Source organism: Malus domestica, chromosome 14 (assembly GCF_042453785.1).
Source record: "Malus domestica chromosome 14, GDT2T_hap1".
Taxonomy (NCBI): Eukaryota; Viridiplantae; Streptophyta; class Magnoliopsida; order Rosales; family Rosaceae; genus Malus; species Malus domestica.
In genome coordinates, this window is record NC_091674.1 from 23,654,789 (window position 1) to 23,679,766 (window position 24,978).

The following is a 24,978-nucleotide window of genomic DNA, read 5'->3' on the forward strand; positions in this document are numbered from 1 at the left end:
ATGATTCAACTTAGCGGGTTCGAACAAATAGGCGTTGGGCCATATTAGACACAGAACCTGCACACTGAACATTGAGAGCCAAAAAATCCTTAACAGCCAACTCATTAGACCATTTGGAAAGTAGTCTGTTATCTTTGGGAGTGAGAAGGTTCTTGGCCACCACTGCAGCGGTCATATCATTATTCATCACAAAGTCCCCAATGGTAAGATGACTAGTAGGGGATAAGAAGGATGGGCGCCATATGTTGTCTTGAGAAGGCATGGCTGCCTCTTCACCAAAGTTCAAGTCAAAACGACGGTCGGATGGGCCAGACATTCTTAGAAATGATGAAGGAGAAATGAGGTGCAATAAATCTCTGAAGTAAGGGGAAAATTCTTTCAAGCAATAACTCTCTGAATGTACTCTTTGCACACAATTGATGCCCTTATAAAAGAAAGGGCAACAAGGCCGTTGGTTCAAAAATCGAAGAGGCACTATTCTCCGGATTCCGAAGAGGCACCACTCTCCGGATTTCGAAGAGGCACCACTTTCCACACGCAACATCAGCTCATCAGGTACCACAAATAACTTTGCCAAAGATCTCTGACAAAGTTTAGACACATAAATTTTGAAGATCCAGCTACCCTACTATTACCCAAAAGGGTAAAGGAACAACACCACTGCTTGATAACTAGAAAGTCCCAATGTGTGTCAACCTTCGTGCTCTGTGGCAAGGCAAACTGGCAAAAATGTCTAACCTTTACTCACATTCGAGAAAACACTCCTAACAAGATTGCTTGCTCAAAAATCGAAGAGGCACCACTCTCTGAATCTCGAGAGTCAGACTCCCAACAGGATTACTTTCTCAAAAATTGAAGAGGCACCGTTCTCTAAATCTCGAGAGCCAGATCCCTGACAAGATTGCTTGTTTGAAAACCGAAGAGGCACCGCTCTCCGAACTTCGAGAGCCAGATTTCCTTAGATAAAGCTTGTCTGCAATCTTCACATGCAACATCAGCTTTCCAGATACCACAGACCACTTTTTCAAAGCGCTCTGACAAAGTTAAAACATGTGAAGCTTGCAGCTCCCACTACATTGCTATGACCAAGAAGGGTAAAGGAATAACATTATTACTTGCTCAAAAATCGAAGAGGCACCGCCCTCCGAATCTCGAGAGCCAAACTCCCAACAGGATTACTTTCTAAAAAATCCAAGAGGCACCGCTCTCCGAATCTCAAGAGCCAGACTCCCAACAGGATTGCTTTCTCAAAAATCGAAGAGGCACCATTTTCTGAATCTCGAGAGCCAGATCCCCGACATGATTGCTTGTTCGAAAACCGAAGAGGCATCGCTCTCCGAACTTCGAGAGCCAGATTTCCTTGGATAAAGCTTGTCTGCAATCTTCACACGCAACATCAGCTTTCCAGATACCACATACCACTTTTTCAAAGTGTTCTGACAAAGTTAAAACACGTGAAGCTTGCAGCTCCCACTACATTGCTACGACCAAGAAGGGTAAAGGAATAGCATTACTACTTGTTGTTAGGGAGACTTCTATATATGTCGACCTCCATCCTCCACGGACAGGCAGACTTACAAAAATGCTCAACCCTTCCTTATATCTGAGAGGGCACTCCCAACGAAGCCTCTTGAAATAGCTTTCTTCCCCCCCCCCCCAATAATACCTATACAAACCAGCCACACCAGAGCAAGAGTATCTCATATCATGAGGGTTAAAGGCAAAAGTATCCCATATCATGCTTTTTTCCTGTCTTTTCCTTTGGCCTTGTTCTTACTTGCAAGACAAGGAGAAAGAGAGCAATCAATCAGCACTTGGAATCAAGCTTCCAGTCAGGAATTGACTGCCTGGAACCCATTGCCTGATTACTTACCTGGCATTGTTCTCAAGTACTCATCTTCAACATCTTATGCTTCCAGAGACGATACCACATCTGCCTGAGGAACAGATAGGGCAAGTGAGAATGATACAAGGAAGCATGTGGAGACAAGCGTAACAGAACACGTGCCGATACATCCACTACTATTCAAAAGCAAAAGTATCCCATATCATCAAGGTCGAACGTATTCTAGATTTGATGGACTTGTTTTGACCCTCAAATTCTTGAGAATGCCTTATACTCTGGAGGAAACCAGAAAACCCTCCAGCCCAGTTTAAGAATAAGCCTATGGAAAGTTACTTCTTCAAAAGCAAAAGTATCTCATATCATCTCGTCTCCATTTGCTTATCCTTATCCTTGTTGCTGTTTACGACACAAGGAGAAGGAAAACAATCAACCGGAAGCCGAAGTCGAACCTCCGATCCAGGTTGCTTGCTTAGAAGTCTGATTGCTTACCTTGTCTGTTACCTCTTTCGGTAAATCTCCTAACTCGGCGACTTGGGGGACTCCTACTATAGGGTTTTGTATCGCACTTGACCAAGCCCGAAACTACAAGTAAGCTTCAAGTGAAATTGATACATTACCTTGTGCATCTTCATCGGTTAAAGATACCACCCTTGGATGGAGGAAAAATACTTCTAGAGAAGATGTCACATCTACGTATGAGACAGATTAGGCAAGTGAAAATGATATCACACTTCGGTACTTAGAAGTTTCGTGATTACTCAATGGCTTGGATCTTGCAAGTCCCGAATCGAGGAGCTTCCCTCACTTGGGAACTTAGGGGAGCACTGTTTGTACCATACTTGACCAATCCCGAAACTACTAAGCACCGGTCAACGTTATACCGTCAAGGACCCAGAAGAGTTTCCCTCCAACCAGGAGGCCAATCACAGCGCGACACGTGTCGACATCAGAAGCCAATCATAGCGCGACACGTGTCAACATCAGAAGCCAATCACAACACGACACGTGTCAATGTCAGAATGAAACTAGAAACTCTCTTCTATAAATAGAGATCATTCTCTCACAATATTTCCTAATGTCATTTGTACTAAATGATTCACTTGTACTCACTAAAGGAGAGCTTGAACCTATGTACTTGTGTAAACCCTTCACAATTAATGAGAACTCCTCTACTCCGTGGATGTAGCCAATCTGGGTAAACCACGTACATCTTGTGTTTGCTTCCCTGTCTCTATCCATTTACATACTTATCCACACTAGTGACCGGAACAATCTAGCGAATGTCACAAACTTAACACTTTCTGTTGTACCAAAGTCCTCACTGATTTTGTGCATCAACATACTTTTTTCATAGAGGACTTCAAGTACTTTTCTAGAAGGCACTTGCATTTCTCTTAAAAATTTTGATGTACTCCAATTACTAGAAATGTTTCTAAGCATAAGTGTTTTTCAAAGAAATATTTTCAAACAAACTATTATTGTAGCTAGTTTCAAATGAGAATTATAAGATCCGGTAAATGTTAACATCAAAGTTGATTAAAAAATTCTAGTACAGTTAACTAAGAAAACAAATCCAAATTCTTTTGCAATTCCTTCTATTTATCGCGAAGCTAATATGCAACCTAATGATAGGTCATAAGCATGATCATACTCATGTATGGTTTACCGATCCGTCAAGGATCCTTCTCGTAAGAATTTTTTTATTCCTAGAAAGGACGACCCTAAACTAACAAAACTCCCCGTTTTGCAAGGATGGTAATCCTAACATAAGAAAAAAAATTATATTCTATATAGTCAATTCACACTTAGTGAATTCTATAGGGATCCCAATTATATATGGTCAATTAATCTTATTTATGGTTAAGAAATATAACTTTATTTTTAAAAGCCAAATATAATTGGTTACCATTGTTAATTTTAACAGAAATACTCTCTCTCTCTCTCTCTCTCTCTCTCTCTCTGCTCTAACTCTGTATTATGAATACTTCTTCTTGTGAGTAATCTTGATCTATGATCATTTTCATTTCTTCTACAATTTTTTCTTGTTTATCCTTAAAAAATTCATAAAAGGGTTTCTTCCCCTTACAGATATTCTCCCAATTATCGTCTGACCAATTGAAATATTTTTCTACTTCGTTGTCTAATTTATCAAATTTTTTACAGTGATTAGCTACTAATTCTATGTATTGAAAATTATTTTTTCTTTTAATATGTTCGAACTTTACTTTAAATCCTCTGCCCGTTATACTATCTACAAAATTTAACCGTCTTCTTTTGTTTAATTTTGATTCGTTTAATTTATAGTAAAATCGAGGACAATTATATATATTTGGATCTACAATTCTTTTTTCTCTCTTCCAAGCGGTGCTTTAAATGTTTTTTTTTCTTTTTTTCATATGATATTGAAGAAAACTAAATGGTTCCCATGCTTGAAGAAGTTTCCGGATTGCAGTGCACATAAAAAACCCATTGAATTACAAAAAGTAAAGGATTATAGAGTTCACATAAGCAACAGAAATCAGATAGAGAGATTCTCAGATTCATTTCATCAAACATGAAGTGTGCAAGTCCTCCTATGCTCTCGAAATATTGAACAACATTGAACTTGGTTATGAAAAGAAGAAAACGAAACTCAGAAATCTTGAAAAATTCGGAAGAAGCAAAAAAAAATTTGGACCATTTCTCGATTTATGCGTGTCATCCTTGCGCAGGGGCCATGCTAATCTTCTCTGTATCGTTCCAATTTTATCGGATGTCCCCGAAGGGACAAGCATGCTTGCAGGTGAATGCTATATAAAGGCTGTTGAAAAAGTCTTCTGCTCGATGTGGGATTGGTAGCTCATCTCTGTCCTAAGAACGGCACCCATGTTATTGTCGTTTATGTGCAATATGCCAATTAGATTCTGGGGTACCTAGTGGAATATGAACTTGTAGGACGACAATTACAAAGAACTTGTAGGACAATCGGAGTTAATACAGCCAAAAAGGAGGCGTTTCTAGCAGCTGTATGAATAGCATGGTCCTAGAAAATGCTCGGTGTCCCTAGTTAGCAATGGCATCATCAATGAAAATGACATCTCTATAAGCTCCCCTAAACTTAGAAGCTAACAACCAAATGTGAGTTCAACTATTTTTGCTTTTGAATTGTTGGTATTTAGACAATCTTTCATCATTAATAAGGCTTGAATAAAATGATAAAGATTGAAAATCAAAGAAACAGAGTGCAGAGAGCTTGGAAAACAAAGGGCTGATGCTTTTTGTAAAAAAGAGATCTTCTATTTTCATTCAGATATTTCTAATATATATGGCTCAATACATAAGCCGACTGAAGTAAATGGGTCGACTGATAAAGAGAATGGGTCGACTGATAAAGGCAACAGTCAGCCCTTTTACACAGAATCAGTTTCAGTAAAGCAGAATCAGTTTAAGTAAAGCATTAACTTTTAACACTCCCTCTTAATGCTTTGCTGCTTCACTCCCAAAAGTTCTCTTAAGTAGATGAATCTGTCCTTTGGTAATGCCTTGGTGAAGATATCAGCAACTTGATCTTCTGTCTTGCAGTAGACCACATCCACTTCCTTGTCTTCCACAGCACCTCTGATGTAGTGATGCTTCAGAGCAATATGTTTTGATTTACCATGACAGACAGGATTCTTGCTCATGGCAATAGCTGACTTATTGTCACAAAGGATATGAGTTGCTGATTCTTGTTTCTCACCAAACTCTTGCATAATTCTTCTCAGCCACACTGCTTGAGAAGTTGCAATTGAAGCCGACACATACTTAGCCTCTGCCGTTGATAGTGCAACTGATTTCTGTTTCTTAGATGCCCAAGAGAATACACCAGTCCCTAATGTAAAAGTATAGCCAGATGTGCTCTTCAAGTCATCCACACTACCTCCCCAGTCACTATCACAGAACCCATACAATTTGGGCTTAACATTCCTTTCATAAATAATACCAAAGTCAAGTGTACCTTGTATGTATCTTAGGATCCTCTTTGCAGCTCCATAGTGAATGCAAGTAGGCTTGTGCATAAATCTGGACAACAAGCTTGCAGCATACATAATATCGGGTCTAGTCGCTGTTAAATACAACAAACTCCCAACCAGGCTTCTATACACAGATTCATCAGCATCACCACTACCATCTTCTCTTTGAAACTTTTCATTCACAACTAGAGGTGTTGCAACAGGCTTGCAACCAACCATTTTGAACTTTTCTAGAAGTGTTTTTGCATATTTCTTTTGAGTAATAAAGATACCATCATTTGATTGAATGATACTAATTCCCAAAAAATAATGCAACATGCCTAGATTACTCATCTCATATTTCCTCATCATGTCATTCTTGAAATTCAAGATCATATTATGACTACTTCCAGTATAAACCAAATCATCAACATATAAGGAAACAATAAGGATATCTGAAATACCTTCTGTTTTGACATAGAGGGCGGGTTCATTCTCACTTCTTTGAAAACCTCTTTCATTGAAATATAAGTCGATCTCTCCATACCATGCTCTCGGAGCTTGTTTCAGGCCATAAAGTGCCTTCTTAAGCTTATACACCTTGTGCTCTTGTCCTTTAAGAACAAATCCTTGAGGTTGGTCAACGAACACCTCTTCTTTTAGGACTCCATTTAGGAAAGCCGACTTGACATCAAGTTGGTGTAGAAACCACCCCTTCTGAGCAGCTACGGAAATAAGGCCTCTGATTGTTTCATGCCTAGCTACCGGTGCAAATGTTTCTTGGAAATCAATTCCGGGTTTCTGAGAATAACCCTTTGCTACAATCTAGCCTTGTTCCTTTGAACGGAACCATCTTGATTGAGCTTAGTCTTATAAATCCACTTCACTCCTATGACGGAGTTGTCACAAGGTCTGTCCACTAGTTCCCATGTCTTGTTTTTCACAATGACATTGATCTCCTCTTGCATTGCAGCCTTCCAAGTCTCTTCTTTCACTGCATCATCAAAGTTTTCTGGTTCTTCAACACAAAAATTGCAGCTTTTATAGACTTCATTTAAGCTCCTTAACCGAACCGGCGTTGAACTTGGACTTGAAAGTGTAGGAGAGTGAGCTTGAGGACTGTTTTCAGGTGATAATTGTGGAATTTCTGGCTCAATTTCCTCTTCATTTGGTTGATTTTTTTCTTCAATTCTGATTTGTGCAGATTCCTCTCGGATGGTTGCTTGATTCCAATCCCACGAAGATTTCTCACTAAAAAGAACATCTCTACAAACCACAACTTTCTTCCTTTTTAAATTGTAGAGTCTGTACCCTTTTGTGTATGAAGCATAGCCTACGAAAATGCATCTTTCACTTGACTCATCAAGTTTTTGTCTTAGTTCTTTCGGAACACAAGCAAAGCAGATTGACCCAAACACTCTCAAATGATTCACGGAAGGCTTTCTTCCACTCCATGCCTCAAATGGTGTCTTATCTTCAACTGCCACTGTTGGATGCCTATTCATCAAGTAGACCGCTATATTAACTGCCTCACCCCACAAATATTGAGGTATTCCCTTGTCATGTAACATTGCCTTAGCCATTTCGACTATGGTTCTGTTTTTTCTCTCAGCTACTCCATTTTGTTGTGGAGTGTAGCTGACAGTAAGTTATCTTTCCAAGCCAATATCTTGACAAAACTTATCAAATTCTGTGGATGTATACTCTCATCCTCTGTCACTTCTAAGAACTTTGATTAGATACCCAGATTGTCGCTCAACCATAGCTTGAAACTTCTTGAAGATTGAGAACACTTCTGATTTCTGTCTTAGAAAGTATACCCAAGTCATTCTGGAATAATCATCCACGAAGATTAGGAAATACTTGTTTCCCACTTGAGTAGAGGTCTTCATGGGTCCGCAAACATCTGTATGAATCAATTCCAATGGAACTTTTGCTCTCCAAGCTTTACCATGTGGAAATGAATCTCTATGATGCTTCCCAAGTGCACACCCTTCACAGATTTCTTCATTTTCTTGGATACTCGGCAACCCATGCACCATTTCTTTTTCTTGTAGCTTCTTGAGACTTTGAAAATTCAAGTGGCCAAGCCTTTTATGCCATAGCTTTGAATCTTCTTGCACTTCCATCTTGAGTGCTGATTGAGTTGCATACTCAATTGTGAGTGGAAAACTTCTACTCTTCCTCATCTCAATCTTAGCCACGAGTTGTTGACGATTCCTCCTATCATATATCTTGCAAGTATTGTCTCCAAAATATAAGTAGTAGCCATGCTCAATGAGTTGTCCAAGACTTAGCAAATTTTGCTTCAAATCAGGAACTAACATGACATCCTTGATGAACATCTTTCCATTCTTCATATGCACGGCAATAGTACCTCTTCCCAATGTATCGACTAGCTGCCCATTTCCCATCTTCACTCGGGTTAGGTTTGTAGTGTCAACATTATGGAGAATGTTCTTATTCACCGTCATATGATTGCTACAGCCGCTGTCCACAAACCAAACTTTAGCTTCTTCTTGGACGGTTGTATCATGACCAACATAAAACATATTGGTCTCTTCATCTTCTGATTTGGTGTAGTGAGCTAGCTGATTATCTTTGTAGGTACAATCCTTTTGCATATGCCCGAATTTGCTACACTTGTGGCATTTCACTTTTCCTTTGAACCAACATTCACCGGAATGAGCTTTGTCACAAATTTTGCACTTCGAAACATACAAACTCTTCTCAACCTTTTTCTTGTCTTCAAAATTACCCTTTCCTTCCCACGCTTTGTTTTTGCATTTCCAATTCTTGTTGGAGTTGGCTTTGCTTTGACTTGAACTAGCTTGAGTTTTTGGATTCACTGTAAGTGTTTGGAAAGCATTTTCTACATCATTGTTGTCATGCCTAGATAATCTCTGGGCAAAACCTTTGAGAGAACCAATCAATTCTTCAACACTCAAAGTTGACAAATCCTTAGTCTCCTCTATGATTGAAACTATGTTGTCATACTTTCTTGGCAAGCTAATTAGATACTTCTGAACTATTCTCTCATCAGACAAGATTTCACCATAACTTTTCATTTGATTAATAATCTCAGACAATCTACTCAGGTAATCATCTAGCAATTCATCATCTTTCATTCTTATATACTCAAAATCTCTTCTCAAATATTGGAGTTTGACAGCCCTTACCTTAGTAGAACCTCTGTAGACTTTCTCCAGCACATCCCAAGCTGATTTGGCACTTGTCTCATTTGAGATTCTCGGAAAAATTTCATCTGAGATAGCATTTTGGATGACCCCAAGAGCTTTTGCATCTCTCTTGATGTTTACCTTCAACTCCCTTGTTTGAGTCTCTGTCAAAACCACAGTGCTTGGAGGTACAACATAGCCATCTTCAATCAAGCTCCACAAATCATGAGATACAAAAATTGTTCTCAACTTTGTCCTCCAGAAGTCGTAATTTACTCCACTGAAGATAGGAGTTCGAATCTCACCACTGCTACTTGAACCAGCTATGAATTTGAAAAATTTTGATTCTAGGGTTTCACTTAGAATTTTCCCCCTTTTTGAGAATAAAAAAAAAACGCCCCACTCTTTGATCAGATTAGCTCTGATACCATGTTGGTATTTAGACAATCTTTCATCATTAATAAGGCTTGAATAAAATGATAAAGATTGAAAATCAAAGAAACAGAGTGCAGAGAGCTTGGAAAACAGAGGGCTGATGCTTTTTGTAAAAAAGAGATCTTCTATTTTCATTCAGATATTTCTAATATATATGGCTCAATACATAAGCCGACTGAAGTAAATGGGTCGACTGATAAAGAGAATGGGTCGACTGATAAAGGCAACAGTCAGCCCTTTTACACAGAATCAGTTTCAGTAAAGCAGAATCAGTTTAAGTAAAGCATTAACTTTTAACATGAATTATGGAGCAGAGAATTCGAGTTTTGGTTCGAAGTGATGAACATTGCATTTACCAACTGATCTAACTCATGAACCAAGTGCTTTTGGTAAACCCATGTTAGTGGAGTGGGTTCGATAACACGAGGGCTAAAGTTCGACCAGAGTCGTTCCAAAGGCAAGGTGACCAAAGGCAGTTAAGGTATTAAATTAGGAATGTCTCGTTAAATTATCGTCTTAGACCTCAGTTTGTATTGGGACGACTCTAGCTCAACATATTCTTATATATCACAGTGCAACTTTCACAAAGGTCCACCTCCATCACACTCACTTATTTTTACAACAAAAAATAAGGAAAAAAAAACCTTCTTCTTCTACTACAACAACAACTTAACGAGAGTATCAAAACCTAAATCTTTCCAGACTTGGTTGCAGAGCTGATGGTGAGCGTGAGCAAGAAAATGACAGACAAGTAGGAGAGAACCACAGAATCGGTCCCTCTTTTGCAGAACTTCCCAAAGTGATCACAAATTGGTGCCCAGCCCGAGTGGCTATTCCCATATTGCCCCACGTACCCTATTGCAGTTGCAGCCGAGCATCCAGCCATCAGCAAACACAGCATCACCTGCCAACCATTCCAAAGTCATCATAAAGATATCATCATGCTGATCAGACAATGATGCTTTAGTCCGATGCAGAGATTCGAACTTAAAACCTCCTTATAGGAAAAACGGTGAAAATCCTACTAGGTCAAAGTTGGTATACAGTAATTTTATGCTAGTAAAAACCGAGCTGGCATACCAAATTGTGTAGGAACAAGATATTGTGGTTTGAACGAAAGATTCGAACTTGAGATATCTTTTATGAAACACGCAGAAACTCTGCTAGACTAATAATTATTTGGTATTAAGGAAAATATAACCGAGCTGGCATACCAAATCGTGCAGGAACAAGATGAAGTAGTTGGCGGGATTCAAGCCATTGCGGTGGATAAGAAAAACGAGGAACAAGGAGAGCAAGCAGAAGGCACTCACAACAGCATTTGCATAAGCAAAGAACCTGCAAAAAAACATAATATTATGGAAAATTAATTAAACAAAATGACTGAAAAATAATTAATATTTTTTTTTAGGGAATATACAAATTGGTTTTTTGATCTTTAATCTTACTTGAAGGTAGGTGAATAATAATAACGAGCATCAAATTCTATGCCAATAATCTGACTGGTCTGCTTGTTGGTGACCATCAACCAAGTTGCAGCCAATGTAGCAGCCACTGTGACAGTCCTCATGAAGATTTGGACTCCAAGAAAAATCTTTTGGGTTTTCAGAGGTGGGTTTTGCTGGAACTTGGATTCTGTGCTTGTCATGGTGAAAATTTCTTGGGTTTTCAGAGGTGGGTTTCTGAGGAAGAACAATTGCAGAAAACAAAGAACAGATAATAAGTGCTGAAGGGAAAGGGTAAGGGGAGATATTGAGAAGTGTGTGGAGTTAAGAGCATTTATAGAAGAAGAAAATGGTGAGAAGATTCTTTACATTTAGGGCTCGTTTATTGATTCGTAATCAGATTGAGGGGAATTGAATTGAGAAAGAATTGGATTGCAAATGAATTGAATTGAGGAGGAAACAGAATTAAATTTCTGTTAAAGTTATTTACTAAACTAAACTAGAATCGGAATACAAATGATATTGGTTTCATATATATTGTTTACTAATTCACTGAAATCGGAATTAAAACTAGTTTGATTACTAAATTGTCCTTGTTGAAAATAAATTATTTTTATGCTATAATTATTGAAAATTAAGTTTATCTATATAAAATTAAATTTATCATTACAAACTTTATCTTTTCTCCCTCTCATCCTCTCTCATCCCCATCTTTTCTTCACCGACTTCCAGATCACTCCCATAAAAGCACAGAGAAGAGCCTAGACCTAGTCCGAAGAGGGAAGAAGAGAAGTGAGAGTGAGGGGAACACGTGAATCAGGAAGCATCGCGGTTCGATTTGCGAAGAGGGTGTTGGTGTGACTTATCGACTCAAGTGCAGATTATGTTTAAGGGGAAACTTGATATAGGTCTAATTTTTTGAGCCAATAGTAAGAATAGTCCAATTTATTAAAATAAGTCCAATTCCTTAAATCTTATTATTTTATTATAATAATTATCTCTTCAATGATAAGATTTATTATAAAAATCAAATTTCTTCCTAATTATCTCTTTGATTTTTTTTTGTCCTTTCTTGTTCTTCATCCCGTTTTAAACCCCATTTATAGATTTATTTTTTATTTTTATAATCAAGCTATATCACAGGTTAATTATATTTATCTACCTATATGATAGATTCTTTTTTATAATCAAGTAAGATTCATGTGTCTTGCTTGTAGATATATTATGTTTTTTCTACCTTTTAGTTAGGTTTCATATATTTCTTATAGGTATGATATACATTCATATATTTGTTACTTGAGTTAGGATAGAATGATTTGCAGATAGATTTATGTCAGTATATTATTTTTTTTGTTATAAGATATTAATTATATTTTTTGGAGTTGAAAATGCATAATATTAGAAGATTTTAATTGATTTTTAATATTTTTAGAAAATATAAAATGAGCATTCAAAAATAAATACATATAATTAGGTAATTTGACTCACTCTTAAAAATCATCTATGTTTTTGGACCTAGATCTAAAAGCCCCTATGTTTAATGGTTTCCATTTTATCTCATTTGCCAAATTTGGGCATGGATAATGTTGGACAATTACATGGTTTTTTTCTTAATTTTAATGCAATGATATTAAGAAAATGAAATTCGAACATAGGACTTCTGGTGAAAGAATAAACATTTTAACTATTTAAACTATAAATCTATTGATTATTACATCGTTAAATTTAAACTCATGGCGATTCTAACTCAAACTCATCTCTTGAAATTAGGTTTGATATTTGCTTTGTACTTCGTTTTTATTATTTTTTTGACAAACAATAAAATAATTATACAAAATTCATTTAAGATATAAAGGGAGCGAAATTCGAATTCAAATGCAAACGATAAAATATATAAAATATACTCCTCTGACAAACTTGATTAATCTAAATTACCCTCGGATTGAGTAATGATGCTCCTATAGCATTTGAGTGGTTCAGAAAAGTTTGTCAGTTTTGGAAGAGAGAAGGTAACTCTTATTACTGTGTAGTCAAATTGTTTGAACTTCACGAATCTTATGGCATTATTCACATAATTTCAAACCGCTCGTAACAGAGAATTACAGCCGTCTGTCTACCATGTTGATGTCATGTAAATGGTTAAAAAAAAATTAACGTGGTGCTGAGCTAAACACCAAATAAGTGACCTGTAATTCAGGATCCCATTAAATTCGCAAGCCGATGTTGAATTGGATTAGCTTTTTTCCTCCTTCTTCCACTTTTGGTTTCACACTTACTACCAAAGTAGATTGAGAGAGTTTTTTTTTACTAGTAAGATGTTTATATTGTTAGATTGTAAATTTAAATTATTAACCTTATTGGTCTTCACTCGTACGTGTGACTTATATTCAAAGTCTAACAATATAAATTAGCCCGGTAAGTTTAACAAAAACAATCTCAATCCATATTTACATACCAATTCATTCAAGGCATTTACTTCATATGTAGAACTTTGAGCTTTGAACCCATAACATGTCTATCACTTTTTTCCAGTCATTCAGTAAAGAGTTACAAACCCTTTACTGGAAAACCACGATGCCTCCTGCAAACTTCACTGCCGCCTGGATTTGGATAGCCAAACTGTACAACACTTTTGTAGACATTGGTGGAAATCAAGTAAGTTTGATCCAACTTTCCAACCTTTCAGATAAAGGATGCTTTCAGAGTGGGAGTTTTTCTCAAAAGCTGCAATCGATACAAGAAAAAAGAGGTCGACACGACACGTTTTCGGACTCGGGATACGACTCCCTAACCATATTCAATGCCATGCATGGTTTTTTGAGTTACAAGGTTCTGGTGGCCATGTTGGGCATGCTACATTATAGAGACTAGACGGAACCAAAATATATGCATTCATGTATAAAAATAAATTGCTTAAGGGGTTGGATAACACCATATGAATCCTATCACCATACTCCATTAGGGTAATGTTTTCTCATTAGCTAGCTTTAAGTTAGGCAAAGGTATGCTTATGTTGTTAAATTGTTGCAGTTTGACAATGTAATATTAGGGGCTCGTCTTTCTATGAGCTCATTCAGTGTCTAAAATCAGATTGGATTGCTTAAAAGACTGGATAATACAATATGATGAATCCTATAACGCGCTTCATTAGGGAAATGTTCTCTATTTAACTTTACGTTGTGGGGCAACTATATGCCTATGTTGTTAAATTGTTATGGTATAAATACTAATGGCTTGTCTTTCTATGAAAGCATCTAGGTTTAGATTAGATTGCTTAAAAAAGTGGATAATACTATATGATGAATCATATCACATGCTCCTTAAGAGTATTAATGTTCTCTATCAGATTTATGTTGTGAAGCAAATGTATCGTTAGGCTGTTGTAGCTTGATAATGTAAATACTATGGGCTCGTCTCTTATGAGATTAGATTGGATCGAAAAACTCATTGTATTTAAGATATGTTTAGGGAAGAAATGAAGATCTTTTGTCCAACTGAAAGTGGATGATGTATTATTAAAAAATAAAATTATTCCTTTATGGCATATACATTAATTATAGAGGGGTGATCCACCTCTTTTCACCTTCTGCAGATGCATCTACAGTATGTCTTTTGATGTTTCTTTAATTTGTTCAATAATGGCAAGAAAAAAGAAGAAAAAAAAACGTGCAAGAAGTAAAAATGAGTGTTCGAAAATAATTTACCTACATTCTAATGATCTTGAAATGAAAAAATCATTTACCACGCCCATCACACATACCTTTATTTATATGAGCTATCTAATCCAATTCTATCCTAAGCACCAAACAAGCTTGGTGTTTGACAAAAGAACATTTTCTGTCATTATATCCGAAGTCTAAATATATCTATGAAAAACGAACATGAGCAATATCCAATGCAGCACACGCAATGCTAAGAGTAGCTAAGATTTATTGGTGTCCATTATTCATTTGATGCAACAAACATGGCGTAAGGGAAGTGTACTCATTTAATATGTGGTTCAAATTTCACATCTTTGTCAAGCAATCTTCCTTTTTTTCCTCTTTGCCACTGTATATTGGTTGTGTTGTGTATGTCGTTCTGCAAGCACTTGAGACACATATATGTCAAAATCTAATGCACCAATATGGCATCAAATTCAGGATGGAAGTAAAAGATACAATCATATTAGACCATAAAACTTACCACACTATATGCAATCAGTGTTGTAGAACCCAACATATATAGGGTGTGTAAGGCACTAGGGAGGGAGATTTACTGGCTAGGTTTCACTATCAATGTGCACCTTCACTTTCTACTCGAGAAATTAGGTAGGTTTTGAAGTAATACCAAAATCAGCAAAGGGCAAAACAACGTCTGAATTGTTCAAACTGGCTAAATCAAATCAATTTGGCAATTTAGTAAGTTTTTGCATTGAAAAAGTATAATCTTGAGCTGAATCAAAACTAAACTATTGTTTGAAAACTAGTTAAACCGAATCAAACATGATCTTCTTTAATTCATTAAGATCCGACAGCCAGAAATTGAGAATAATGTGTTAGAGGATAAAATGAGCATGTGGATAGCACCACTAAGTATCATAGTGAATATAAGGAGAATTTAATTTTGCATATTTTAACAGTGACATATCATTCTGAATGTAAGGGCATGTGGATAGCACCACCCAAAGTTGTTCTCTCCTTAATGATAGCTATGCAGCTGTAGAACTTCCAAGACCTACCAGAGCATTTCCACAAGTAGATAATGATGTTTAATTTCCCAATTCGTATTTTTCATGTTCTCCATCTTCAATTATTCCAAGTTTCCCCATTATCAAAAATAATATGATGGAATAGCAAATAAAGTCCAATCAGTACTTCATTTTGATTCTTAGAGGAAATTAACTCTTCATGAAAGAACTATGAGATTCCTCAATTTGTAGCACTATTTTGCTTTTCTTTCTAAACTAAATTTGTATTTTGCTATTTTTTACAAAGCATTTTCTCCAATTTAGTAAGCAGTTTTTTTGGATGCTTATTTTTTCTTAGCTGGACCACTTCTTATTTGTTGTAGGCAAAGAAGACGACGGTTCTTTAACTTTCATTGAAATGGAGCCACTTGTACTACAATCGGGAGGTTTTAAGTTTAATTTTTGTTAAAGGTGTGAATTCAAACCAAATTATTATGGTTAGCTCATTGTGAGGTTTAATCACTCCCCAATCCTTCGTGTTGGTAATATCGTATATATTAAAAATAATCTTCAATTGAAACGGAAAAGATATAATATATATATATATATGTATGTATGTATGTATGCATTACCAAAGCTGATTTTACTTAAGGACACGCCTATATTTTCTAGCACAATGGCATACACCACAAATTTACAATAATTTCTATTGTAGACAAATCACAAATCACAATTTGACATATATGTATATAGTTTCTTTTTTCTTTTTGCAATTTTGACAAGTTATATTATTATGTATCAATTTGTGATTCTCAGATATCGAGCAATGCTCTAAATTGTTGTTGGTATCAAATACAATTACTAGTAGATTTGCTCTTACATCTCAGCTTAAAGTTATCACAAAAAGATCTTAAGTTCGATCCTTATATGCCAACAACCTTTTATGTTGCTCTTGCAACTGTTTATACACTCTCCTTGAAGAAGACATTGTAATAAGAACTCAAGATTTGACAACGATGAACAAGGATTTTGAGCTAAAAAGAAGGATTGAGCTTGGTGTGAGGATGGATGTAGGGATGTAGGGTTCATATGGACAAAAAAAGAAAGGATGAGGTTCTGGACAATGTCACGTGGCACTACGTGATTGGTTGAAAATCTTATCGAAATCTTGGCTAAATTATTGTAAACCGGAAGTGACACATGGCGTGTTGGGATTAGTCGAAAATATTATCGAAAATCTATCCACAAAATAGTACGTTCAGATAATGACATGTGGCACGACGTGATTGGTTGAAAATCTTATCGAAATCTTGGCTAAATTATTGTAAAACGGAAGTGACACGTGGCGCGTCGGGATTGGTTGAAAATCTTAGCAGAAATCTATTCACAAAATAGTACGTTCAGATAATGACACGTGGTGTGACGAGATTGGTTAAAAATCCTATTCGAAATTAAAACTATTTTATTTTTTTATTCTTTTAGAAAAAATTTAAAAATATTTTAAATGGGCTGAGTGCCGGCGCATTTTGTAAGGGTGGAGATCGTTTGTGCCAGGGCATTTTTTCATTGGGTGCCAGCGCATTTTTTTGGGGGTGGAGATGCATTGGCCTATTACTGTTCATTGGAGTCTGTTATTGTTCACTGAAGTGGATAAATTGGCTGGGTGCTGGCACAAAGTCCTTAGGGGTGGACTTGTTCTTAAGGACACGCATATATTTTCTAGCACAATGGCATACACCACAAATTTACAATAATTTCTGTTGTAGACAAATCAATATTTGACATATATGTATATAGTTTCTTTTTTCTTTTTGCAATTTTGACGAGTTATATTATTACGTATCAATTTGTGATTCTCAGATACCGAGCGATGCTCTAAATCGTTGTTGATACCAAATACAATTACTAGTAGATTTGCTCTTACATCTCAGTTTAAAGTTATCACAAAAAGATCTTAAGTTTGATCCTCATTCCCTACTTTTTTATTGCTTCGTATACGAAGTATAGTTAACTGACCCCGTCAGATAACTTGACACTAATCTTGACTTTTTGTTTCCTTTTCAAATGAACCCTTTTTACATAGACAATAAAATTACAGTTTGGTGGTTGGTTGGAGGGGAAGAATGACGTGTGAAAAGGATAAAAAAAAAAGTAATGAAAAAAGATTGAAAACTTTAATCAAAATGATAAAATGTATTATAAGTGAATAGTACCATGAGTAAATTTTTAAAGTAAAAATGTTATTTTCGTTAAAAGTAAACAGTACAGAAAGTGTTTCGTTAAAACTTCAAAAAAAAAATAAAGGTTTGGATCCCTCTTTTACTATTCTTTTGAAATTTACTACATTTGAGAGTAGTATGTGCTTGCCCTTTCGTTATACGTTCCATGGCTGAATTAGCTGACATAACTCCACTGCCTTTGAAACAAACTGCTCTCAGGGTGCCATGTTTAAGTCCCAAACGAAAACTCCAAGCTTTAGTCTCATCCACGAGTTACGAACTATCGAGGTTGGTTTGTATTCCAGTTGGTTAAGACAATTCACCCATGCGCCGGCTATCCTGCGTTTGACTACCCTTTTTGCTTGCATCGTTTTATAGAAATGAAACATGAAAAAAGGAGTTAAAGACTAAATGAAAGTGTATCAAAGTGATCATATATCTACAAGCATGTAGAACATATTAAATAGACTAATTATTGATAATTACAGTTATTTACAGATTGAATGGGGAATTGCCCCAAAAGATGACTGGAGATTTGAATGTACAACTATCACTATGTACAGTGACTACAGATAATGCAAGTATGCAACTGTCTATTTTAGCAGAGAATTCGTATGCCCTTTAGTTGCTGATATCAAAGTATTTTGGATCCGATGGGAAATGATACTCCACATGTAACTGCAAAACGAAAAACAACACGCATGGTTGGTTACGAAACGGAGCTCAAAACTATTTCATGCCTGGAAACAAAATGAACTGAAATTTTATACTTTTTGAGTTTGACACAAGAACTGATAATCCAGAAGTTGCAAATTTACAAAGACCGAACATAGACAGGCTGAGCATGAGAGTAGGATGGCTTGGTTTGAACCAATTTACGCGTAGTTGAATGCTACGCTATTCCATTTACTTCGGCCAATCAACATGCAGACATCTATAATGCAAATCAATAAGTATATTGGTGGCCAAATAGATAAGTTGTTGTGTATAACATACCTTGCCCTCATCAGCATCCGTCTGGCGCTGAGGGAACACGACCCTCAAATCATTATACAAGTAGAATCGCCGCTCCCCTTCAATGTCGAAACTGTTTGTCGCTTGTCCAGATAACGGGTCTAACTTGCATCTCTGGACTGACCTCGAGCATTTCTTAGGAAAAAGGCATGAGAAGCGAAGGTGAAGAGCATAACGCAGAACACCAGCACCAGCGGTATTCTTGCTCACTTTTGAAGGGCTAAGCAGAGAATTACTTTCATTAATCTCACTGGTCTTTTCATACCTACAAAGGCTACAACCATCGGATTCACCATGAAAACAGGGCTTTGCGTGTTCCCTCTCTCTTTGGTACTGATTCGCTACATCCTTAAACCCGTTTGAATCCACATCATTGTCACTAAGCTGCAATGAATTCGCAGCATCTAGGATCGAAGATGGCTTGGCATCATTTTCTTTATCAGGATCAGCATGTCTTCCATTCCCAGCCTTAGAGCTTGGTTCAGAAGAGGCTAGAGTGATCTTTTGGCGCAAAAACGTCTGTATGTTGATTTTGATATGAAGAATTTGCAAGGGAAAAGGACCATGTATAAGGACTCAGTCAAAGAAAAACTAACAACTGAAGAAAGCATATTCCATCTGAAGTTCTACATACTACAGATTGAGCCAGAAAAAGTGTCTTTACTTCTGCTTCATGTATAACATCACATAAGCAAGCAGCATGAATTTTTTTTCTTTCAATTCTACGCTAACATGTTCAGCCACAAAATCCGCAGCTTGAGCTACGGACCTTGGGCCATTTCTATACCAAGGTAAATATAGATGGTAACCACATTCGTCAATAGCCAACCTTAAACTGGTCTTGATTTTGCAACAAATAATGACAGATTTCTGTTATCAGCTTAGCAAGATCTTACCACCTAATGTATACACATAAGGGCTGGGTTAGCTAAGGCATACTGGGTTTCGCTATTCCAGGCAAAGGTACACTCAGGACGGACTTATATAGTCGTATTGTCCGGTCTGAGGTTGGGAGAGACCTAAATTGGCCTAAGTCAACAGCTTCAAACCTTTTGCTAACAGAGTTCTAATTTGATTCATGCCCTTCCATTTTTGTGCTTTTCCTACCTCTGTATATTTCCTTTATACAAATTCATGTGGCAGCACTCATTGTGAGAATGTGAAGGTAAAAGAGTCCCATATTGGTGAAAAAGGAAACCTTGCAAGGGCTTATAAGAGGTTGGGCTATTCCCCATATTGCCAATTGGTTTTATGGTGGAACCTCAACTTCTTCGTAGTATCATAGCAGGTTGTCCCGCATGCGAAGCCAAACGGCCACACACGCTCCACATCACCCCATTGTGACGTCCACGTTTTAGGCTTGAAAATTTGCCACACGTGAGGGGGCGCGTTGAGAATGAGTCCCACATTGATGGGAAGAAGGACCTTGCATGTGCTTGACAATATGGGGAGTAGCCCAACCTCTTATAAGCCCTTGCAAGGTTTCTTCTTTCACCAATGTGGGACTCTTTTATCTTCACATTCTCACACTCACATCTGACTACTTCAATGAAGAAGTGTCAAAACAAAAGTTCCTACTTTTTACAACTCTAATGCTTTTAAAGGTCATGCAAGGCTCTCATAAGGACATTATTTATTTATTTTTATTTTTTTAGTACATAAGGACATTATTTATATCCTATAACTGGTGATACCTGTTGAAAACCTAGCCATATCCAATTTCATATCAAAGTGCAGATTTAATCAAGACAGGTGTAACTTCAAATCATAACGAACAACATTCATCATGCATAAGAATCGTGCTAAGTGACAGATAACTTTTTCTCTACTCCATGACTACCTTGGTTCCAGCAGGCATGTCACTCAAATCGTAATTACAGAAGAAGGTGTGAATAGGTGTCTTTTCTGGATTGCTGAGAACCTGCCATAAATCATTCAGTTCATGAGTGTATGACCAACCATCTCTTGGTCCGACTATGACCAGATGTCTTTCAATATGCACAACTACAAGGAACTAATTGACAAACTACTAATCAGTACGAAGATGATCATCAAAGGCTTTGCGGGAGACAATCCAATGTATCATTTTACTATCATGCATTTTGTTAGAAATACTTTTCCCTAACAGCTATTCATATCCCACCATCCAAAAAAAAAAATACAGAAATCAATTCTGCTCTCTTTCCCACCCGTTACATACATTGTCATTCTTTTTTCTCGAAATCATTCCATATTTTAAGCACAAGAGACTAAGATATCCTAAGCCACATAAACAACGGATAATAACATATCCAGAACATCAATAAAAGCTCCTGTTGATTCTAAAAAGTTCCTAAATTCAATGCACTGCTGTGGATAGAACTGAGACCATTCGAAGTTCTCTGATACTTCATATTATTTTGATTAATATTAGTTACCAGTTGTATGCGGCCTTTCATAGGTATCCTCAGACGGTTCTTGTCTGCTTGTGAATCATCCATGCTAAGGCTCCTCTTCATCCTGGGGCTTCCATAATTGTTTGGTGTCGTACTCCCAGCAAGACTTATTGATGAATAATATAGTAAATAGTTATCTCCATCCACACTGGTCACTGCAAATGGAAGTTTCTGTGTTTTGGGCGAGAAACTCCCCCCGGTGACATTCAGAAGAGCAAGAAAACCATCAATTCTCTGCAAATGGGAAGTTTCAAACACAAACTAAAGTCAACAAAAAAAAACTGACACACTATGGAACTCAATATGTATCGAATTACAGTTGAGATGAATGCAAACCTGACCAACCTTTGCAGACAATAATCGACCAGACAACAGGGATTCCTCAAATGAACCAATCAATGACCTTCTAACAGGCAGTCCAGTAGGTGATCGTACTAGTTTAACACATTTAGGCTTCGGTTTCAAGTCCTGATTCCATTGATGCACCATCCCAGGTCTAGAACTCTTAGAACTAAAGAGGTCAACCATTTTCTGCTGAACATGAACATCTTCGGACGAGTCACTTAGCAACCTAAAGGCCTCCTCTTTCCAGGATGATGATGATATGCCTGAGATTGTTCCATCAAGTGACTGTTCTATGTCCTTTAGAGTTATACTGTTATCATCTATCTTTGGCGTAGAACCCCTGCATAATTCTCGAGATTTCACTCTTTCAGAAAACCTTGGACCAAGAGGAGAGAGAGAAAGTGTAGGCAACACAACTTTTCTTGAAGATATGTCTATAGCGCCTGATTGTGACCTCACCTTAATTGTTTCTCCAGAGCAATCAAGTCCAGATGGTGATATGAACTGATTCGGAGATCGTGGCTCTTTGCTTTCAAGCAAAGGACCATCAAATACAAAAGAGGAGTTTGTATTGCAGTTGTGATCCGGTGAACTCTTCCACTCCGGGGAACAAGATGCAGACCAGATTGTAGAATTAAAATAACTGGAGTTGCCAAGATGAGCTTTCTTATGCTCTTGAGTGGGAACATTAGAACTACCATTGTATCCCCAAGAGCCACTCTTATGAACCCCATCTCCAATGTCTAGAGAATCACCATTAAACTGATCCTTGGGAAGCATTCCATTCAAAGGAGACAATAACTGCTTCCTGTGCGCTGACCCAGCAGCCTCAGTTGTGTCCCCTGTGACAGTCAGTGAACTTGAAGAATATTGGTTTCCATTAAAGAAATTAAGAGGAGCATCCAATATTCTTGGTTCAAAACCAACAACCCTAGGAACAGGTGTCTGGGTATTCTGCCCGCTTCTCTGACTTGACCAAAAGTATTGTTCCGTAGAGTTCATCTTCGATGCATGCATGCTTGATCTACTAACATCTTTACGTGCATTGGCAGAATCTGGTCTATTTGGAATCTCCGTGATGGATTTCCTTTGAAACTCTCCAAAAGAAGAGCATGTGAAATCCACCTGCACATGGTTTCCCAGGTTTCCTCCATGCATCCCACTCAAATCACAGGTGCTCATTCCAGCAACTCTAGGTTGAGGTTGCATAAATGTGCACAGAGACGCTGTCACTTCCTCGGCAATGCTGCTAGAAGACACTTGAGGCAAGCCCATCTTCAAATATTTCAAGGTGAATGCTTTATTTAGCTTGATTTTTTTTTTTTTTTTATAATGTGTTTTCTTTTTCTGCTTTCTCGGTGTATTTATGCATAAAAATCAAACTGCATTTCTATGTTCCGAGTTACCAAATGGTTCCAAGTTGCCCAATCATTACTGTGCTACCAAAGACTTGACTTGCCTCGGTCCCCCTAACTAAAGAAGTAGTTCTAAATTTCTAACAATCTAATTCCAATTCCCAGTAATACTAGAAGCTATGATACTATCCCTACCAAATGCATTTGCATCCCAACTATTTCTTCATCAGACATATGGGAAATCAAGCAGAAATCAGGATCTCGAATGGGATAGGTAGAAAGCCATGTCTTCTTCACGCAGCTAACAATGGGAAATAAGCAGCTCATGGCTTTCCATAAAACCCAATGCAGCATCCTGGAATTATCAGCTCGGTCAGAAAGTGGCAATCGACAACCAAAAGAGAAAAACTAAACATTCAAACTCCAGATTCTTTTATCTTTTCCCCTTTGGTCTTATCATTTCCAAAAGCAAGCAAATAAAATACAGTGATCCCCCAACATAATCTTAACCGTTACGACTGAACAAAAACAAAATGCAGGGGCATAAAACAGAAACCAATCAAATGACTGAGATTCCAAGAAGTAATCCAAGAAGTAAAACCTTTGAAATTCTCAACAAAATACTGTCAATGAAGAAATTTCAATGTGGCCAGCTTTGATTCATACAGGATTCCATACCCAATGAGCCAATGATTCAATGAAGAATATGCTCGAAAACTTCACTTAATGTTTAACAACACAAAATGTTCACAACGCCATTTATATAGTAATCTAAACAAATGTGTGCTAAAATACAAGAAGTCAACAACCCAACAAATTCCAGCTACAATTTCTACATGGGTCCAATTGGTTGCTCAAGAATTCTAGAAAATCGAACAAGACATATCTCCATACATAACTGATTATTTGTATTTTCAGTACATAGAACTTTCTCAAAAGTTTGATTCTTTAACTGTTCAACATAAACAACAAAGATAAAGCTAAAACCTTTCACAAGCTGATCAATCCAAAACAACCATTTCTTTTCAAATTTCAATCCAACTACTAAAATCTCAAGAACCCAAAAAAATTAGAAAAAAAAGCAGCACAACCCAGAATTAAATTTCGTACCCTTTTCCTCAGAAAACTAGAAACAGAAAAGCCAAACGCCAAAAGCACTTATTGTGGTTGTTTCAAAAATCAGCAGGCTTCTTCTTTCTTCTTGTGCGAAACTCGTCTGTTTTGGTTGCAATTCCTCTGGTTTCCATCTGTTTTCCTTTTTGGTGTAAGAAAATGGATGTTGGGTAGTGATTGAAGATTTGGCGTTGGTCCCCCAAATTTGTTGAATAAATTAACAGAAAGAATTACCAAAAAAAAAATTAACAGAAAGAAAAAAGTAATAAAAAAAAAAATTGTGGGTCATGAATATCGCATTATCCCGAATTTTCTGACCGGTTGGCTGCGGTTGAAAACCACATCACATGTTGGTCTGTTTTCTTTTCTTTCCTGTGTATGTTGTTGGCAAATTGGCATGAAATTGTTTGTGGGCAAATCCAAACCCCAAACGCAAAAGCCAAAAGCCAAAAGCCGAAAGCAGAAACCAGGGGCTCCCTTTGAATTCAAGTCGCGGCCCTCTTTTTCCCGTCATAATTAGTTTATTATTACATCACATGTCCTGTCTACCTCCACGCCAACTTTGTCTCTGCACAACTTGGTCTCTCTCTGTTGCCCAGTTTTCATTTTTCATATTTATAAATGGAAAAGAAATTGAAAAATGGTTACGTAGGTAAAATGTTTGGTCCATTCTTATTTGTATATGATGCAAAACTCATGCACGTCTTCAAATCTTATTACAAATTTCCGAACAGTTGAGAATTGACCTTAGTTATTAGAGAATAATTAATTACCAACAAATTTAAATACTCTTTCTTGTGAATGGGTCTACTTGTTTAAGATTTTTGGGCGTAAAGTGTCGTTTATACATTGTAAAAGAGGTGTTATATGCGAAAGTATCATATATTGATATCTAATCATATTGTAAGAAACGAGCATCCATATTCCGTACTCAAGAATTTCTCAGATTTCG

At 37.0% G+C, this 24,978-nt stretch overlaps 2 protein-coding genes and 1 non-coding gene across 4 annotated transcripts; all 3 read right to left on the reverse strand.

Moving 5' to 3' along the window:
• Nucleotides 1–4,511: 4,511 nt before the first annotated feature.
• Nucleotides 4,512–4,614, reverse strand: LOC114821249 (U6 spliceosomal RNA). Its single transcript, XR_003768696.2, has one exon. It is a non-coding gene; the product is annotated as a U6 spliceosomal RNA (small nuclear RNA).
• Nucleotides 4,615–9,976: 5,362 nt separating this feature from the next.
• On the reverse strand, nt 9,977–11,194 carry LOC103448834 (CASP-like protein 1F2). The gene is made up of 3 exons (XM_008388100.4): nt 10,880–11,194; nt 10,646–10,769; nt 9,977–10,335 (listed from the first exon to the last, which is right to left on the reverse strand). The coding sequence occupies exons 1-3, from the start codon at nt 11,077–11,079 to the stop codon at nt 10,120–10,122; spliced, it is 540 nt and encodes a 179-aa protein (XP_008386322.3). The 5' UTR covers nt 11,080–11,194; the 3' UTR covers nt 9,977–10,119.
• Nucleotides 11,195–18,214: 7,020 nt separating this feature from the next.
• Nucleotides 18,215–24,560, reverse strand: LOC103454904 (uncharacterized). Of its 2 annotated transcripts, none has more exons than XM_029092142.2 (6): nt 24,024–24,560; nt 21,559–23,268; nt 21,196–21,447; nt 20,619–20,699; nt 18,761–19,297; nt 18,215–18,442 (listed from the first exon to the last, which is right to left on the reverse strand). In XM_029092142.2, exons 2-6 carry the CDS (start codon nt 22,831–22,833, stop codon nt 18,386–18,388), a joined length of 2,202 nt encoding a protein of 733 aa, XP_028947975.2. In that variant the 5' UTR covers nt 22,834–23,268; nt 24,024–24,560; the 3' UTR covers nt 18,215–18,385. The 2 variants fall into 2 exon arrangements, with proteins under 2 accessions (XP_028947975.2, XP_028947974.2); XM_029092141.2 differs by having other exon boundaries at nt 21,550–23,268.
• Between the last annotated feature and the right edge of the window lie 418 nt (nt 24,561–24,978).

What these genes read in the sequence shown, in the direction of transcription:
- LOC103448834 (XM_008388100.4), bottom strand. Translation starts at nt 11,079, where the DNA reads ATGACAAGCACAGAATCCAAGTTCCAGCAAAACCCACCTCTGAAAACC. An exon ending in TATTATTCACCTACCTTCAA is followed by an intron (nt 10,770 to 10,879) that starts GTAAGATTAAAG and finishes GTTTTTTTGCAG; the next exon opens with GTTCTTTGCTTATGCAAATG. An exon ending in TCTTGTTCCTGCACGATTTG is followed by an intron (nt 10,336 to 10,645) that starts GTATGCCAGCTC and finishes AATGGTTGGCAG; the next exon opens with GTGATGCTGTGTTTGCTGAT.
- LOC103454904 (XM_029092141.2), bottom strand. Translation starts at nt 22,833, where the DNA reads ATGGGCTTGCCTCAAGTGTCTTCTAGCAGCATTGCCGAGGAAGTGACA. An exon ending in TGAAAGGCCGCATACAACTG is followed by an intron (nt 20,700 to 21,195) that starts GTAACTAATATT and finishes GATTTATGGCAG; the next exon opens with GTTCTCAGCAATCCAGAAAA. An exon ending in ACATGCCTGCTGGAACCAAG is followed by an intron (nt 19,298 to 20,618) that starts GTAGTCATGGAG and finishes ATCAACATACAG; the next exon opens with ACGTTTTTGCGCCAAAAGAT.